At 48.1% G+C, this 18,802-nt stretch overlaps 1 protein-coding gene across 1 annotated transcript; it reads left to right on the top strand.

Annotated features, from left to right (window-relative positions):
* The first annotated feature begins 12,404 nt into the window (after nucleotides 1-12,404).
* On the top strand, nucleotides 12,405-18,214 carry LOC141250164 (aquaporin-2-like). Its single transcript, XM_073669883.1, has 4 exons — nucleotides 12,405-12,930; nucleotides 13,340-13,504; nucleotides 16,127-16,207; nucleotides 17,329-18,214. Exons 1-4 carry the CDS (start codon nucleotides 12,568-12,570, stop codon nucleotides 17,527-17,529), a joined length of 810 nt encoding a protein of 269 aa, XP_073525984.1. The 5' UTR covers nucleotides 12,405-12,567; the 3' UTR covers nucleotides 17,530-18,214.
* Nucleotides 18,215-18,802: the final 588 nt, after the last annotated feature.

Genomic DNA, 18,802 nt, shown 5'->3' with positions numbered 1-18,802 from the left:
CGATGTGGAGGGGTAGGCCATGGAGAAGGAAGACATGGTGGATAAAGTCCTTAGCCAGCTCAGGTGCAGATGGGAGACCAGGCAGGGGAATAAAGTGAGCCATTTTAGAAAAGCGGTCCGTGACCACCCAAATGACAGTACACCCGGCAGAAACAGGGAGATCGGTAATGAAGTCCATAGCGATGTGTTGCCACGGGGCAACAGGTATGGGAAGCGGCAGGAGATGACCGGCTGGTAAGTATCTGGGAACTTTGTTGCGGCCACAAGATGAACAGGCAGAGACGAAGTCTAACACATCCTTACGCAGGGTAGACCACCAGTAATGCCGGGAAATGAGCAGAAAAGTCTTGTTTTGGCAGGCATGGCCAGCTAGTTTAGAAGAATGACCCCAGCGAAGAACCTTCTCACTGTCAGGAACCGCCACGAACGTCTTGCCGGGTGGAAGACGAGTCAAATCCAAGGGGGCCACATTCATCACCTTGGAGGGGTCGATAATGTGCATAGGCTCCTCCTCTTGGTCAGAGGACAGGAAGGATCGAGACAAGGCATCAGCTTTGCCATTCTTGTCCGCCGGGCGGAAATGAAGGATGAAATCGAAGCGGGCAAAAAACAAAGACCACCGGGCCTGACGTGGATTAAGTCTCTGGGCATTTTGGAGATATGCCAGATTTTTGTGATCCGTGTAGATGATCACCGGGTATAGAGCCCCTTCAAGCAGATAGCGCCACTCCTCCAGCGCCAATTTGACGGCCAGCAGTTCTCGGTCTCCTATGGAATAATTACGCTCAGAGGAGGAGAAAATTTTGGAGAAAAAGCCGCAGGTTACCATTCTCCCGGATGAAGACTTTTGGGTGAGCACCGCTCCGACTCCAGAGGAGGAAGCATCAACCTCCAGGTAGAACTGTTTGTTGCAATCCGGACGGTGCAGCACAGGGGCAGAGGAGAAGGCTTGCTTCAGGGAAAGGAAGGCCTCCTCAGCTTCGGGGGCCATACCTTGGGATTTGCTCCCTTACGGGTGAACGCAGATATGGGAGCAGTCCGAGACGAGAAGTGTGGAATGAAGAGACGATAGTAATTAGCGAAGCCCAGGAATCGCTGTATCGCCTTCAACCCCTCTGGACGGGGCCAGTTTAGGACAGCAGAGAGCTTCTCGGGATCCATTCGCAAGCCTGTCTGGGAGATAACATAGCCCAGGAATGGAAGAGAGGTCTGCTCAAATAGGCACTTCTCGTATTTGGCATAGAGGTGGTTCTGCCTGAGCCTAAGCAGAACCTGACGAACATCCCTCCGGTGTGTGGGAAGATCCGGAGAGAAGACCAAGATGTCGTCCAGGTATACCACCACGCAGGAGTAAAGAAGGTCACGGAAGATGTCGTTGACCAGTTCTTGGAAGACGGCGGGAGCATTGCAAAGGCCAAAGGGCATCACACGGTACTCATAGTGTCCGTCTCGGGTATTAAATGCCGTTTTCCACTCGTCTCCTTGATGGATAAAGACCAGGTTATACGCTCCACGTAGATCCAGCTTGGAGAAGATCCTGGCGCCTTTAAGGCAATCAAATAACTCGGAGATGAGCGGAAGGGGGTATTTATTTTTAACCGTGATCTGATTGAGTCCTCTATAGTCAATACAGGGGCGTAGCAAGCCATCCTTTTTTTTGACAAAGAAGAATCCGGCTCCAGCCGGGGAAGTAGACTTCCGGATGAATCCCCTAGCCAGATTCTCCTCTATGTACTCGGACATGGCCCGGGTTTCAGCCGCAGACAACGGATAAATACGCCCACGGGGGGAGTGGCGCCAGGTACCAGGTCGATCGGGCAATCATATGGCCTATGAGGTGGCAATGTCTCTGCTTCCTTTTTACCGAAGACGTCAGCATAGGGCCAGTAAGGAGATTACCTCAGAGTGCAGCATCCCCACCTGCAGGGTTATGGGTTCCGTGACGAGCAGGATGGTCACCGGAAGGAGTCTTCCATCCACGGAGGCGACTGACAATGGTTCAGCCAGAGACTTGGTGGGAATACGCTATTTCTCAACCAGGGACTGGGAAATGAGGTTTCCAGCGGATCCAGAATCCAGGTGGACAAGTTCAAAGTGACGGTTCTCTCCCCAGGAGATAGAGACAGACAAAGTCAGGGTTGGAGAGGACTTACTTTTGTCTAGGGCGACCTCTCCGAGCGGTCCTAGACACTGGAGTTTCCCGGCCTCTCCGGACAAGAACGGATCAGGTGCTCCTTACTGCCACAATAGAAACAGCTCCCCTCGGCTCGGCATGACTCTTGGCGAGATTTGACCATCTTGGACTGGTCGATCTGCATGGGCTCGGGTGAGTGCACCCGGGGAATGACAGAAGAGGAGACAGGTCTCTGGAAAGTAGGAGCAAGGCGGGGAAACTTTCTCTCACGTGTGGTCTCTTTGGTGCGCTCTTGAAACCGGATGTCAATCCGGGTAGCCAGCGACACCAGGTCATCCAGGGTGGTAGGAATGTCCCGACCGGCGAGCTCATCTTTAATCCGACCGGAAAGACCCTCCCAGAAGACGGACACCAGGGCCTCGTTATCCCAGGCAAGCTCAGAAGCGAGGGTGCGGAACCGTATGGCATATTGGCCCACGGTGAGACTCCGTTGGCGGAGACGTAGCAGAGAGGAGGCAGATGAGGTCTTACGTCCCGGTTCATCGAAGACTCTCCGGAAAGCAGTGAGGAAAGACGACAGGTCGGACACCAGGGGTCCCCTCTCTCCCACAGGGGGTTAAGCCATGCCAGTGCCTCCCCAGTGAGATGGGACATGATGAATGCCACTTTGGCCTGGTTGGAGATAAACTGATGAGCCAAGAGTTCAAAGTGCAGGGTGCACTGGATAATAAAGCCCCGAGCTTGAGCGGGGTCACCTCCGAAATGAGGAGGTGCAGAAAGCCGGGGTCCGGGGCAGGATGCCATGGTATTGGTGGGCAGCGGCACTGCCGGGGTGCGAGTCGTGCAACTAGCGGTGGTTGCTGGTGGAGCAGTCAGTGTGTCCAGGCGGGAGTTGACATTCCGCAGGTGGTTCAGGATGGACTCCTGCTGGGATCTCTGATGGGAGACTTCATGGTATAGGTCAGAGAGCGAGGGAGCTTGGGTGCCACCGGGTTCCATGGCCCGAGCAAACTGTTACGGGTCCGGGTGGTGGAATCTCTGTGCCGAGGTGCAAGGAGGGACCCAGAGGGGCGTGACTAAGCATCCACCCGAACCGGCCCTGGTCGTACGGCAGCTAACGACACCGTGACCAGGGAGGATCCGGGCTGAGGGACCAGGTGCTACTCTGGGGACGACCTTATAAGAGAGCAGGTGGCTCCCACGGGTCAGATGGCTGAGACTGACCGGTATGGCGGATGGACACGGCAAGCAGGCGGAAGTCTCTGGTAGCTGACAGGTGGTCACAGTTCGAGAAAGCAGGGCAAGTAGCAGTCTTTAGTTTTACCAGGAAGGTGGTCACAGCAAGTGACGGCAGGGTCTCCAGGCAGGCAGGCAGGAAACAGGCGGGTGCTCCCAGGTGAGCGGGCAGACAGACGAGGCAGGTAACTGGTGGGCGCTCCCAGGTGAGCGGTCTGACGGACTCAGTAGGTAACTGGTGGGCGCTCCCAGGTGAGCGGTCTGATGGACACAGCAGATAACAGGCGGGTGCTCCTAGGTGAGCGGTCTGACGGACACAGCAGATAACAGGCGGGTGCTCCCAGGTGAGCGGTCTGACGGACACAGCAGATAACAGGCGGGTGCTCCCAGGTGAGCGGACTGACAGCCAAGGCAGGTAACAGGCAGGTAACAGGTGAGCGCTCCAGGTGAGCAGGCTGGCAGGCTAGGCAGGTAACGGGCAGATAACAGGCTGGCAGGCAGGATGAGGAGTCAGGCTAGCAGCGGGACCTGAGGGCTGAAGCAAAGATCAGACACAGTGCAAACAACTTTGCTCGGGCACCTCCATTTTGGAGGAGGTGCCTTATATATGGGAGGTCCTCCGGCAATTGGCCGGGGACTCCTTAGGACGGCGCGAGCGGTCCCTTTAAGAGAGGGGGAGCGCGCGCGCGTGCGCCCTAAGCACACTGCCGGGGAAGGAGCGAGCGCCGGCAGCAGCGGGGAGAGAAGCGCTGGAGGACGCTGCGCCAGGAGCGGGGAGGTGAGAGGGACGACGTCTCTGCCTAGCAAGGGGCAGAGACGCCGATGCTACAAAGTTCAAGCAGCAGACATTGGGGCAACATATCTACAGACCGGCAGAGGGTGAAAGCGAATCTCCACTGACTGGGATGACCGTCATCTTATTCGAATGTCACTCAGCAACCGCAGGATGACATCAAGTGACCTACAAAAGCAATGGCAAATGGCAGCTGAGGTGAAGTGAACGGCAAGAACAGTTCGTAACAGGCTCCTAGAGGCAGGCCTCAAGTCATGTAAAGCTAGAAAAAAGCCTTTTATCAATGAGAAGCAAAGGAGAGCTAGGCTGAAGTTTGCCAAAGACCATAAGGATTAGACCATAGAGGACTGGAGTAAGGTAATCTTCTCTGATGAGTCTAATTTTCAGCTTTGCCCAACACCTGATCGTCTAATGGTTAGACGGAGACCTGGAGAGGCATACAAGCCACAGTGTCTTGCACCCACTGTGAAATTTGGTGGAGGATCGGTGATGATCTGGGGATGCTTCAGCAAGGCTGGAATTGGGCAGGTTAATCTTTGCGAAGGACCTATCAAGCCGCATACAAGGTTATCCTTGAAAAACACTTGCTTCCTTCTGCTCAGGCAATGTTCCCCAACTCTGAGGACTGTTTTTTCCAGCAGGACAATGCCCCATGCCACACAGCTAGGTCAATCAATGTGTGGATGAAGGAGCACCACATCAAGACCCTGTCATGGCCAGCCCAATCTCCAAACCTGAACCCCATTGAAAACCTTTGGAATGTAATCAAGAGGAAACAAGAAATGTAGAATTTTTTGCAAATTTATTAAAAAAGAAAAACTGAAATATCACATGGTCATAAGTATTCAGACCCTTTGCTCAGTATTGAGTAGAAGCACCCTTTTGAGCTAGTACAGCCATGAGTCTTCTTGGGAATGATGCAACAAGTTTTTCACACCTGGATTTGGGGATCCTCTGTCATTTTTCCTTGCAGATCCTCTCCAGTTCCGTCAGGTTGGATGGTGAATGTTGGTGGACAGCCAATTTCAGGTCTCTCCAGATCTCCAGAAATGTTCAATTGGGTTTAGGTCAGGGCTCTGGCTGGGCCAGTCTAGAATGGTCACAGAGTTGTTCTGAAGCCACTCCTTTGATATTTTAGCTGTGTGCTTAGGGTCGTTGTCTTGTTGAAAGGTGAACCTTCGGCCAAGTCTGAGGTCCAGAGCACTCTGGAAGAGGTTTTCATCCGAGATATCTCTGTACTTGGCCGCATTCATGTTTCCTTCAATTGCAACCAGTTGTCCTGCCCCTGCAGCTGAAAAACACCCCCATAGCATGATGCTGCCACCACCATGTTTCACTGCTGGGATTGTATTGAGCAGGAGATGAGCAGTGCCTGGTTTTCTCCACACATACAGCTTAGAATTATCTTCATCTCGTCAGACCAGAGAATCTTATTTCCCATAGTTTGGGAGTCCTTCATGTGTTTTTGAGCAAACTCTATGCGGGCTTTCATATGTCTTGCACTGAGGAGAGGCTTCCGTCGGGCCACTCTGCCATAACAGCCCGACTGGGGGAGGGCTGCAGTGATAGTTGACTTTGTGGAACTTTCTCCCATCTCCCTACTGCATCTCTGGAGCTCAGCCACAGTGATCTTGGGGTTCTTCTTTAACTCTCTTACCAAGACTCTTCTCCCACGAATGCTCAGTTTTGCTGAACGGCCAGGTCTAGGAAGACTTCTGGTGGTCCCAAACTTCTTCCATTTAAGGATTATGGATGCCACTGTACTCTTAGGAACCTTGAGTAATGCAGAAATTCTTTTGTAACCTTGGCCAGATCTGTGCCTTGCCACAATTCTGTCTCTGAGCCCCTTGGGCAGTTCCTTTGGGCTCATGATTTTCATTTAGTCTAACATGCACTGTGAGCTGTGAGGTCTTATATAGATAGGTGTGTGCCCTTCCAAATCAAGTCCTATCAGTTTAATTAAACACAGCTGGACCTCCCATGAAGGCGCAGAACCATCTCAAGGAGGATCACAAGGAAATGGACAGCATGACTTAAATATGAGTGTCTGAGCAAAGGGTCTGAATACTTATGACCATGTGATATTTCAGTTTTTCTTTTTTAATAAATTTGCTAAAATTTCTACATTTCTGTTTTTTTCAGTCAAGATGGGGTGCAGAGTGTACTTTAATGAGAAAAAAATTAAGTTTTTAGAATTTACCAAATGGCTGCAATGAAGCAAAGAGTGAAAAATTTAAAAGGGTCTGAATACTTTCCGTACCCACTGTATATGTCCTCCATCCTGGTATCTATGTTCCCCTTCCTGGGCACACCCTGGTATATACAGTGTATCCCCCATCCTGGTATATTTGTCCCTTATCCTGGTATATATATGACGTGCCCCTTGGGGTCGTGGGGTACTTGGTAGTCGGGCCGGTCGGTTCTATTGGGGTAGTCACGGCAGCAGAGACCCGGTCTGTGGCACAGGGCTGTCAATAAAGAACAGTCAATTGGGGGAATAAAGAAAAGGGGAAATAAAGTTTGTGACACCACCCATGGTATGCGGCTATATATTGCTCCCTCCTTACCTGAGAGTATGGTACCACACGTCAGGATGAGATGCAGTACCTCTGTGGCAACTGGACCTGCAGGGGAGCCACATATATCCCCCATCCTGGTATATATGTCCACTATTCTGCTGCTGTTCTTTATTGCACAGAAAAAAATTAATGATTCTACTCGCCTTCCCTTCCCTCCCCCGCCACGCAGTGTCCTCTTCTGAAGCCAACAGCTGACTTCAGCATGCAAGCAACAGGAGTGCATGACATGACTGCAATGGACCCTCAGTCAGGTGCATGCTGACGTCAGCGGCTGGACTCTGATTGGCTGGCAGCATGTATAGCAGCGCACAGACTTCAGCTGAATGTGTGTCCAAGGAATCAACTCTAGTTGAAGCTTGTGCTAGGATCAGCAGGCCCCTCACCCGCACATGCCAGATCGCAGTCGCAACTTCTGCGACCACAATCATTACTCCCCTGTTGATCTCCCCTTATGTAGTCTCCATATTGTAATGTCTCCCGTGTGTCCGCCACATAGTAATAATATCCCCCAATTCTGACCCAAAAATTAATAAAGCTTCCCTATGTGGCCTCTTTATTGTAATAATGTCCTACAATTCTGGCCTCCATAAATTAATTATGTCCTCATGGGTTGCCCATATAGTAATAATGTCCCTCTATGTTGCCCCCATATAATAATGTCCCCCAATTCTGGCCCCATGTGATAAGCCCTCTATGTGGCCCCTATATTGTCATAATGTCCCCCCAATTTGACCCCTATACAGTTATAATGTAGCACCCCGAGGGTTCGGTTGCTACAGAGGTATTGCATCTCACCCAGATGTGCGATATCTCACTTCCAGGTAAGGATGGAGTGTGGCTCAGGACCCTAACACCCACATGCACTACACCACATTTCCGGGGGACAGCTCGACGGTGCTCCCATTAGTTATGCAGGCACGAGTGAGCATGTCCCTGGCTGGAGTGGGGGGAGGGAACACCTAGAGAAGGGAACCCGGTAGTGTGTGCGTGGGGGAAGTAGATCCTGGGTGCACTCTGTACAGGAGTATAAAGGGAGGCACCATCTTGGAAAGGGAGTGAGTTGAGAGAGGAGAAGACAGGGAGCAGAGCTGCTTTATGGGCTCTGCTCCACAGGCAGGCCCTGTCAGGAGGCCTGAGCCTGGAGGAGGGAAGAAGAAGGAAGAGGAGCAGACTGGGCTCCAGGAAGGACAGAGGGGACCCCAGGGGTGTGGACTGGCTGGTAGCCACCACACGCCCGCCGCTACCTGAGTAGGGGGGTCAGGTCAAGAAGATGGGAACCGGATCCCAAATTAGTGGAGGAGAGAAACTACCCTCAACTAAGAACCGGAGGCTGCGACATTACATGTGGAGCAGCCCCTCACCACACCCGCTAGAAAGGCACCACATAGGACCTGGGAAGCGCAGGCCAACGTTTGCCCACCAAGAAGGTCCGAGGCAGCTGGACATAAGCGTGGTCACTAGTGGGGTTGAAGACCAGAGACAGGGGACATAAAGGGGGTCCTGCAAAGCACTCCAGAAAGACCTGGGAGTTAACCGAGCCCCTCACCTGGTGAGCACAGCGCGACACAGGCGGCCACCTCTGCAGCGGTGGCCTGGAGCAGTAACCGAGTAACCGTGAGTAAAGACCCTGAACTGCACCACCAAGACTCCGAGTTGTCTTTGTTGCGCTCGTGTACCACCATCACCCCCATCATTTATCCCTGCTGCCCTGAGGCCATACCCCTCCCGTTGGGGGTTATAACATCATCGCTGCACCCATACCACCGGCCTCAGCGGACTGTTCTGCAGCGGCGGCTGCAAAGCCGCACTCAACGGGTGGCGTAGTCGACATCCAAGTTAACATCTACTGCCAGAGACTGCCACTTAGTTTGACACCCTGGGCACGGACCGGGTCACCGCCACAAGGACTACTACCCCTATCCAGATCCGGCTCCGGGTATCCCCTGAATATGGCCCAGGGGGCGCGTCAACTTTTGGCGTAGTCGGCAGGATTTCGTGCCCGCAACCACCGGGTACTGCGTGCCTGAAAAAGAGACTTTTAAAACTTACCATCCGTGAAGTTTTCCCGCCATCCGGCGCCATCTTCAGCCTTCTTCCCGCCATCCGTGAAGATTCCCGCCATCCGGCGCCATCTTCAGCCTTCTTCCCGCCATCTGTGGAGTTTTCCCGCCATTGGGCGCCATCTTGAGGACGCCGCGCGGGAAGAAGAGGGGCGTGGACTCCGAAAGCGCGCGAGAACTGAAGCCCCGCCTCACGTCCGGATGTTGCGTAAGGTCCTGGAAGGAGCCCAGCAGACGCCGACGTCACTGGAGCGCGACGGAAGGTCCTCGACCCTGATGATCAACTGCGGAGCCGCGGCCTACGGAAGAGGATCATCGCCAGGTAGGCCACGGTCCACCAGGGGGGAGGAGGACACCAGCAACGGACAGCAAGATGGCGGACCGGCAGCAGACTAAGCTGCCCAGCATCGGCAGCGCCCCAGCCGTCGCGGGCCCCGACCAGCACCAGGAGAAGACGCGTGACGCAGGAGCGGTCGCGGGAGCAGGTAAGAGGAGTCTCCCTGTCCCGGACGCTGCCAGCGTCAGCCTGCTCCCGGGCCACCCGGTGGAGCCGCCGATCCCGGGCGCTGCAGACGCAGACCTGCTCCAGACCCCGCAACAAGCCCTGCAGCCGAGCCCTCCAGACCTGGGCACTGCCACCACTAGCCCGCGCCCAGGCCCAAAGTCGCACCCCCTGACCCCGGGCGTCATTAACAGTACCACTCAGACCCCGAGTACCAAGAGGGCCCGGACGGGTCTGAACCTGAGAAAGAGAAAGGAGCGTGTGGAGCACACCGTTAATCGTAAACGGCAAAAGAGGAGATGTAAATAGTTACCCGACCGGGTATAAGGACTGTTGTGGGACTGTTTCCACTAAGAGTGTGGTCCCCGTTGGGACAGAAAGAGAACTGTTTCCCTTACCCCCTACCTGGCTGGGGACTGAGAACAGCCACCCCCTTTACCCCCTACCTGGCTGGGGACTGAGAACAGCCACCCCCTTTTCCCTCTAACTGGCTGGGGACTGAGAACAGCCACCCCTACCTGGCCGAGGACTGAGAGCGGCCATATCCTGTAAATAATTATGTGTTTCTAGTAATGTATAGGAGTCCTTGGTGGATTTACCGGGAATCCTTTGTACAGTTAGTGGAGCGTAACCCAGGATGGACTAAAAGACTGTTAAGGACTCGGGGCAGGACAGACCCCTACCTGGTTACGTCTCCCTGTTTTAGGAAAATGGACACCTGGTTGCAGAATAAACTGTGACCTGTTATAAAGAGACTTCTTCGTGGATCTGCTGCTAGAAATGTTTTATATGAAAAATTTATATGCTAGAATGTGTTACTATGAAAAAGAGTTCCAGAACAGTACATATGCACTTATACCGTTTAAGAGAGAGCCGTTCCCATAAAGGGAAACTGAATGTTGATACCTGTTATACTTGTTGTTTATGAAAAATTTGCATGTTCTAATGTATACCCTGTCTTTTGCTCAGTTCCAGCCCGCGGACGTGCTGGGTTTTGCCAGGGCGGAATGTAGCACCCCGAGGGTTCGGTTGCTACAGAGGTATTGCATCTCACCCAGATGTGCGATATCTCACTTCCAGGTAAGGATGGAGTGTGGCTCAGGACCCTAACACCCACATGCACTACACCACATTTCCGGGGGACAGCTCGACGGTGCTCCCATTAGTTATGCAGGCACGAGTGAGCATGTCCCTGGCTGGAGTGGGGGGAGGGAACACCTAGAGAAGGGAACCCGGTAGTGTGTGCGTGGGGGAAGTAGATCCTGGGTGCACTCTGTACAGGAGTATAAAGGGAGGCACCATCTTGGAAAGGGAGTGAGTTGAGAGAGGAGAAGACAGGGAGCAGAGCTGCTTTATGGGCTCTGCTCCACAGGCAGGCCCTGTCAGGAGGCCTGAGCCTGGAGGAGGGAAGAAGAAGGAAGAGGAGCAGACTGGGCTCCAGGAAGGACAGAGGGGACCCCAGGGGTGTGGACTGGCTGGTAGCCACCACACGCCCGCCGCTACCTGAGTAGGGGGGTCAGGTCAAGAAGATGGGAACCGGATCCCAAATTAGTGGAGGAGAGAAACTACCCTCAACTAAGAACCGGAGGCTGCGACATTACATGTGGAGCAGCCCCTCACCACACCCGCTAGAAAGGCACCACATAGGACCTGGGAAGCGCAGGCCAACGTTTGCCCACCAAGAAGGTCCGAGGCAGCTGGACATAAGCGTGGTCACTAGTGGGGTTGAAGACCAGAGACAGGGGACATAAAGGGGGTCCTGCAAAGCACTCCAGAAAGACCTGGGAGTTAACCGAGCCCCTCACCTGGTGAGCACAGCGCGACACAGGCGGCCACCTCTGCAGCGGTGGCCTGGAGCAGTAACCGAGTAACCGTGAGTAAAGACCCTGAACTGCACCACCAAGACTCCAAGTTGTCTTTGTTGCGCTCGTGTACCACCATCACCCCCATCATTTATCCCTGCTGCCCTGAGGCCATACCCCTCCCGTTGGGGGTTATAACATCATCGCTGCACCCATACCACCGGCCTCAGCGGACTGTTCTGCAGCGGCGGCTGCAAAGCCGCACTCAACGGGTGGCGTAGTCGACATCCAAGTTAACATCTACTGCCAGAGACTGCCACTTAGTTTGACACCCTGGGCACGGACCGGGTCACCGCCACAAGGACTACTACCCCTATCCAGATCCGGCTCCGGGTATCCCCTGAATATGGCCCAGGGGGCGCGTCAATAATGTGTGGTAGTCTTATAGTAATAGAGTCTCCCAATTCTGGTTCCCATAAATTGATCATGCCCCCATTGGTTGCCCATATAGTAATAATGTCGCTCTATGTTGACCCCATATAATAATGTCCCCCAATTCTGGCCCCACATGATAAACCCTCTATGTGGCCCATATATTGTCATAATGTCCCTCAATTCAAGCCCCCATAAATTATGCCCCCTAATGTTGGCCCCCAGATTGTAATAATAATAATATCACCAAATTGTGGTCCCAATAAGTTATGCTCCCCTATGTGGCCCCCAAATGCTCATAATGTACCCCAATTCTGTGTCCTCTGAACATTAATATTGTCCCCATTGTGCCCTCGCGATCTGACCCCCAAGCTCACACACTTCTGCTTCTGAATTTGACATTTCAGACTGCTACATGTTGGTGATTTAATGTAATTCTTATTATCCTTCTTAACAGCACAGAACTGCGAAATAGTAAGGACAGATAGCGAGACAATCATGTATAGCATAAAGGATGGAGGAGGAAATATCCACTGATCCTCACGGTTTTGGAAATTACAATGGGCTTCCCATTTTCTTGGAAGATCTTTGTTATACTTTAATACACTTGAAAGGTAAATCAGCCCGGGTATTTTGCAAAAACTAAATTACCTGTTACTTGAAATACACATCTTCAGCATTTCTCTTGAACTGTAGCCAATATGTTTTTAACAATCAATAGTTAATAGTTAACTCCTACTTGCTAATAACCAGGACTAAGTACAGGAGTAGGTGGATCTCATCATCAAGTTATTCTGAGGTTACACATTGGCACGGCTGCTAGAACGTGTCATGCTTAGTAAATTTTCCATTTTATGTGACTAGTAGCTGCGCCACACCCCTCATTGGACAACCTGGCATGATTCCTGTTTCTCAACGTGATATATAACTTCATCCCAAGCATGTTCTTCACCATCCTGTAAACAGTAGCACACGGCTGAGCACCAGCAGGGATTTCTTTTGAGTCTCCTTGACTTTTATAGACTAATCATGCTTAAGGAGCTATGCGCCGGATTTAATTTTAAGGCCTTTATAGCTGAGTTGGTAGCCACCCTTGTATTTGTTTTTGTTGGCTTGGGTTCAACGCTATCATGGTCCGAAGCTATTCCAACCGTCTTACAAATAGCCTTCACCTTCGGCTTGGGAATAGGTACAATGGTACAAGCTGTGGGTCACATTAGCGGAGCTCATATCAACCCTGCAGTAACCGTAGCGCTCCTCGTTGGGGCCCGAATATCTCTGGTCCAGACCCTCTTCTATGTGATCGCTCAGATGCTGGGAGCAGTCATAGGAGCTGCTTTACTTTTTGAGTTTGTGCCTTCGGACATCAGAGGAGGTTTTGGAGTAAACCAGGTAAGTAGGTGAATTGTTAATAAAAAATGTTAATTGAATTTTAATTGCACTTTAAAAAAAAAGAAAATTTTTAGAAGCATAAAGTAGCTGTATATTTCCCAGTTACAGAGCTGATTTTATCAAATGATCCCAAAATGTGTTTTACACAAGACTTCAGGTAATCTTACTGCATTGTTTTATGGTGAATAAGCCGTGAGATGTGTAAAACAGTCAGCTCTGCTGTATGTCCTTGATTAACACTAACAATGCAAATTCCAAAGACCTAACATTTAGATGCTAAATTGTTAATTAAATGCAAATAGGATATGACTATTATGTGTTATTACATAAATACACGTGGAGTTAATAAATCATAATTGCTTCTTCTTTGTAATTATACTATTACATTACTATGTCTAATATGAAATAGCCGAGCAACAGTACAACATCCGGACAAGCAGTGGCTGTAGAAGTCATTCTAACAATGCAACTGGTCCTCTGCATCTTCGCTACAACGGACAGCCGAAGGACGGACAACATTGGCTCTCCAGCAATATCCATAGGATTGTCAGTGGTATTGGGACACTTACTTGGGGTAGGTTCTTTTAATATAATATGTGTCTCTAAATCACACATTTATTCAATACATAACATGTGGTATATAATCCAAATGAGACTCCAAATGTTCTTCTACATTGACTTCTGATCAACAAGTACATAGCTTAGGGCTCTCTCAGATGTCCGTGATAATCAGTCCGATGCCGGATTGCAATGCACAGACTGGCCGCACATCTCATGATCCGAGCGTGACAGCTTCATAGAAATATATGAAGCTGTCACACTCGGGTCAGTCCGTGCATTGTGATCTGACATCAGACCGATTATCACGGACATCTAAAAGAGCCCTATATTAACACTGGACTGGGAAAAGACTTAAAGGGGTTTTTCCATAAACAAAAGTTTATTTTAATCAATAGATCTTGGAATAATAATAATTTCCACAATTGGATGTATTTAAATAAAATGTTCCTGTGCTGAGATAATCTTATAAATGTGCCCCTGCTGTGTACTGTGTAATGGCTGTGTCTGACCGTACAGGAACATGGTCTGATCATACCACAGCTCCTGGGCAGGGGAGGATGCAAAAGAGTATACAGACATTACAGCACAGGATCACATCTGATTCTTTCTGTGAGGTAAAACATTACACGGTCTATTTTTAAACAATGTTTTACTTCAAAGAAAAAAACAGCTGTGACCCCGTGAGGTAATGTCTGTATACTCTTTTGGTATGGTATGATCAGACCATGTTCCTGCACGGTCAGACCCAGCCATTCCACAGTACACAGCAGGGGCACATTTATAACATTATCTCAGTACAGGGACATTTTATTTAAATACATTCAATTGTGGAATTTATTATATTATTATTATCATTACAAGAGTTATTGATTAAAATTAACTTTTGTTTGTGCCAAAACTCCTTTAAGCTCTGACTTTGGCCACTTTTTCACGGCAGTATATTGATCTGTACTTGGCATTAGAGAAGAGCAAATCAATCAGCGTAGGATCGAGTTTTAGTCGAATTTCCTTAAATTTGTGGTTTCACTCAAATTCGAACATTTTCAGAATCGATTCACAGTTCACGAAAAATATCTTACCCATCACTATTTCCCACACTGCTGAAGTATCAAAGACGATTAACATAATCTTGCTTTGCCACATGAACCTCCCCGTAATGCCTTGTAACTATTACATAAGAAAATCACACCTTCTGTAGGGGTGGTCAGTACCTGGGCCATCACAGATCCCCGCTTCCCAGCGGAGCACAGTTTGTATGCCAGAGTCATTTTCTCTAGAGTCCCTGAGTAAGGCCCTCTTTCCTGTAAAGTGTAAGTTCTTATAGTCAGCAGGGTCCTCTCTCTCCTGTAGAGTGTAAGTTCTTATAGTCAGCAGGGTCCTCCCTCTCCTGTAGAGTGTAAGTTCTTATGTTCAGTGGGGTCATCTCTCTTTCGCCTGTAAAGTGTAAGCTCTTATGGTCAGCAGGGTTCCCTCTCGCTCCTCTCCCCACATGTATTTTATGAATTTCATGTTTTTTAGAATTTTTTTTTTGAATTTCATATTTTATGTATTTCATGCTTTTCGGTGTTAAGATTCACTCAAATTTATTTGCCGCAAATCAAATGTTTTGGGGAGAAGTCGGCGAATTTGGATTTCAAAAGATCCGCTCATCTCTACTTGTCATCAGTATTTTGTAATAATGGAGTGTCAGCTACAGATGGAAAGAGTTCCACTTCCAGGTTTTAGCTTAAAAATAATAATGCAAAATGCTGACCAAAATATCACTTTTGGGGGACATAATTCCAGATGGTAAACCATACTAGGCAACTTTTGGAAATCAACTTCAATGAGATGTGGGAGAAGCGAGCCACAGGAAGTTTTGGAAAACAAGTCACATCCCTTATTACAGGCCATGCACCATTTTAAAGGTCACACCAACATTCCTAAATATAACCAAGATGCTAGCAGGGGGGCAACTATACCAGAGGTCACAGAAGGGCTGGGGCACTTGGTGCATGGACATTAAATAGGAGGAGATAACATCTGACTCAGAGGTACAAAGAAGGCAACACATGGAAATGGGGAACTAGTGGAGCACCTGTAGCAGAGGAACAATGGGTGGCTTGTGAAACAGGGGACATTTGGGCCAAAACAGATGTCAAAAATTGGAGCATCCTTATATACGTATATAATTGGAAGGATATTTATATGCCCTAATGATGGTCAGAAATAATGTTCTCTCATGATTACACTATATAGTTTAGTACTGTATTTTCTCCTGAATGTGATTCTGGATGTCAGGGTTGCACAGTAAAAATGTGGGTATAGTTGTATTTCTGGTAGACGACTATGGGACCTGCAAGCCTTGTCAACTGTTTCCGGAGGTCTTCTCTTTTTCCGGAAGCCATGCGGACATTTTGAGAGAGTTGGCAATTACGCAGTAAACACCTTCTCAGTATAGAACACTTTCATTTATTTTTGCAATAATACTGACAAACTCAACAAGTATTCTGTTCATCAATGTTACAATATGTAGCGACACATGTTGTGGATATAGAATACTGTTGGTTGGTTCTAACGCAATTTCACAATTTTCATAATAGTGATTCACACCACAATGACATTTTACATAAATGACCATTTGATTCCTTTCTAGATTTACTACACTGGATGTTCCATGAATCCTGCACGGTCCTTTGGGCCAGCTTTAATTACAGGAAACTTTGAATACCATTGGGTAAGAATATTTAAAAATATATTAATTCCTTTTATTCAGTTCATTTTGTACTAATTTTTATGAGACACAAAAAAGGAAAATTTAGCAGAGTTTGCATGCCATATATGTCACTATTTTATCTCAAGTTCTGAGGGCCCCAATATATATTTAAAAGGTGACAATTCCAGGTAATATGACATTCAAACTTGGTAGAATTATTAGGTTACATTATATGCAGCTTATTTTAGATGGGTATGAATCCATGTAAGGTTGAAAGACACGGATCATGCTTGGATCACAATACCTGGCCCAACTGCAGTATCAACTGACCTGCGCTAACTTCTTCATAGGCATATAGGAGACAGTTATCCCAGGTCAGGAGACCCAGAGGGCTCTAGTTATTGCAATCTGACCCTATCCATTTTCCACAGACATGCGAAAACGGCCTTACATAAAAAAAAAGTAATAATTCTGAGTTGTGTAAAGGAGTCCTGGTTGTGAGTCGTCTCTTGAAATTGGAGGTGTGAGGTGAACACCACATTTTTGTGGAGTCGTCCAACTATCACGGGGAAGTTGGCTTAAAAACTACTAAAATATAATGTTTGTTACATATAAAATTATTCCATCTTGGAAAATAATTTTGATTAAAAGAAAACAAAACAATATGTTCGCAAAACCAACTATGATATTATAAAGTTGGTTAATTTACAAAGGGATGAGGTATTGGCTTCAAATAGCCTTTGGACACTAAGGCCACGGCCCCACTATCAGTATTTGGTCAGTATTTTTTCTCAGGAGTGGGAGACAAAACCAGGTGAGGATTGGAACAATCAGAGAAAACGTATAATAGAAACAAGTCACCAATTCATCATTTATCACCCACTCCTGGTTTTGGCTCCCAGTCCTGAGAAAAAATACTGACCGAATACTGACCAAATACTGATAGTGGGGCCTATGTCAAACCCTAAGCCTGACCTATATAAAAAAAAGTAGGAGTGATCTCTAGAAAAGGATGCCTTTCACCCCACCCCAACAGAAACCTTGTACTATTGACCCTAGTATTTTCTCTAGAGCTCTTTGTGGTTTAAAGTCTAACATATTTCCTCAAGAAGTAACTGGCTTTTTTCTCAATCTCCAAACAGATTTTCTGGGTGGGACCGATAACAGGAGCAATCTTCGCCTGCTTAATTTATGACTATCTTTTTGCCCCTTACCCAATAAGCCCCACTGAGAGGCTGGAAATCCTGCGTGGCAACATCTCACAAGAGTATGAAAGAGAAGAGAGACGGAAACAATCTGTAGGCCTCAATTCACTTTACAGCCTATCAAAAGAGAAAATTTGAAAATCTTTCTTGTATACTTTTACGTGGTTATTAAGATATGGTACTGTACAGAATGTTTCCAGATGTAATGAACAGTTAAATGGTCTGGTTTATAGTTATAGGTCAACTTTCCAAACCTGATCACTTCACTGCTATCAAATGCTAAACAGGATTACACAGGCCGGCACATTTTTGTCAGTAGTTGCCTATTTGAGGCTGGCATTTATCTTGGATCCCACCTCAGATAGGCATATATGGCTGAAAATGATGTCCAACAGAGCACACAATGACTTTGTCTGCAGAATTTAATGTCAATAGCCCCCTCAGCGCAAACGTCCAAATCCTGTTTTCCAGGACCTCAGATATAAGCTCAGATGTAGCCACTCATCGTAGGCTAAAATGATATATGAACATAGCCTTAGTGATTTCAGCCATTCTAGTCATAGCAAATAAACACCAATTCAAAGTCCATGATACACAGAATGAGTCATATTCGATTTAGTGGGAAATTGTCACAAGATGCAACTTCTCCAAGTCATTTTGTAAAATATCTGCCCTTCTATACTTGGTATAGTCAATTGTGGTATGATTGTGATAGGGGAACCATCTTATGAAAGTATTGGGCAGACTTCTGGATGTATAGTTTAGGTACCAGTTGAGTTACCCATCTTCCTGTTGTATGGTATTCACATATGTAAAAATGACACTGTATATGTAAATAAAGAGTTTTGATAAATTGTTTGCATCCCTACTAACTTGTAAGGTCGGGTTCACATGTCCACAATATACTGCCCATGCTCGGATCGCAATACCAAGCCGATCCAGCTGGTCTCCTGACCTGAACTAACCTCCTCATAGGCATACTGTATGTAAGGAGACCCACTAGTTTGGCCTAGTATTGAGTTCTGACCACAAACATGTGAACCCAGCCAGTTAAAGAACTGCTTACATTGTCATACATTTTTCAAATACTAAAATCTATCATATCAGTTTGCCACTACAACCATCAGAAAAATTGTCAAGAAGCTAGTGGGGTAAGAAAATTTGCTTGCCTCGGCTAGGGAGGGATCTCTGGTATAACAATTAGGATATGTGCACACATTTTTTTATGCGTTTTTGATGCAGTAAATCCGTGCGGAATTAGTCCCAAAAGCGCATTACAAACCTTATCCCAGCATTTTCTATGAGAATTTGCAAGGTATGTGCACATCATCAGAATTTTTCCTTACAGAATTTCATGTGCGTTAAAAGAAGCAGCATGTCCATTCTTTGTGCATTTTTGTCTGCATTTTTC

The sequence above is a fragment of the Phyllobates terribilis genome, unplaced genomic scaffold, assembly GCF_046119375.1.
Source record: "Phyllobates terribilis strain yellow unplaced genomic scaffold, ASM4611937v1 Scaffold_2__4_contigs__length_985480577, whole genome shotgun sequence".
NCBI lineage: Eukaryota > Metazoa > Chordata > Amphibia > Anura > Dendrobatidae > Phyllobates > Phyllobates terribilis.
This window is presented reverse-complemented; position numbering and strand designations above follow the sequence as displayed.

Coding starts and splice junctions, on each gene's coding strand:
- LOC141250164 (XM_073669883.1), top strand. CDS start 12,568: ATGCTTAAGGAGCTATGCGCCGGATTTAATTTTAAGGCCTTTATAGCT. Junction 12,931..13,339: donor GAGGTTTTGGAGTAAACCAG/GTAAGTAGGTGA, acceptor AATATGAAATAG/CCGAGCAACAGTACAACATC. Junction 13,505..16,126: donor TATTGGGACACTTACTTGGG/GTAGGTTCTTTT, acceptor ATTCCTTTCTAG/ATTTACTACACTGGATGTTC.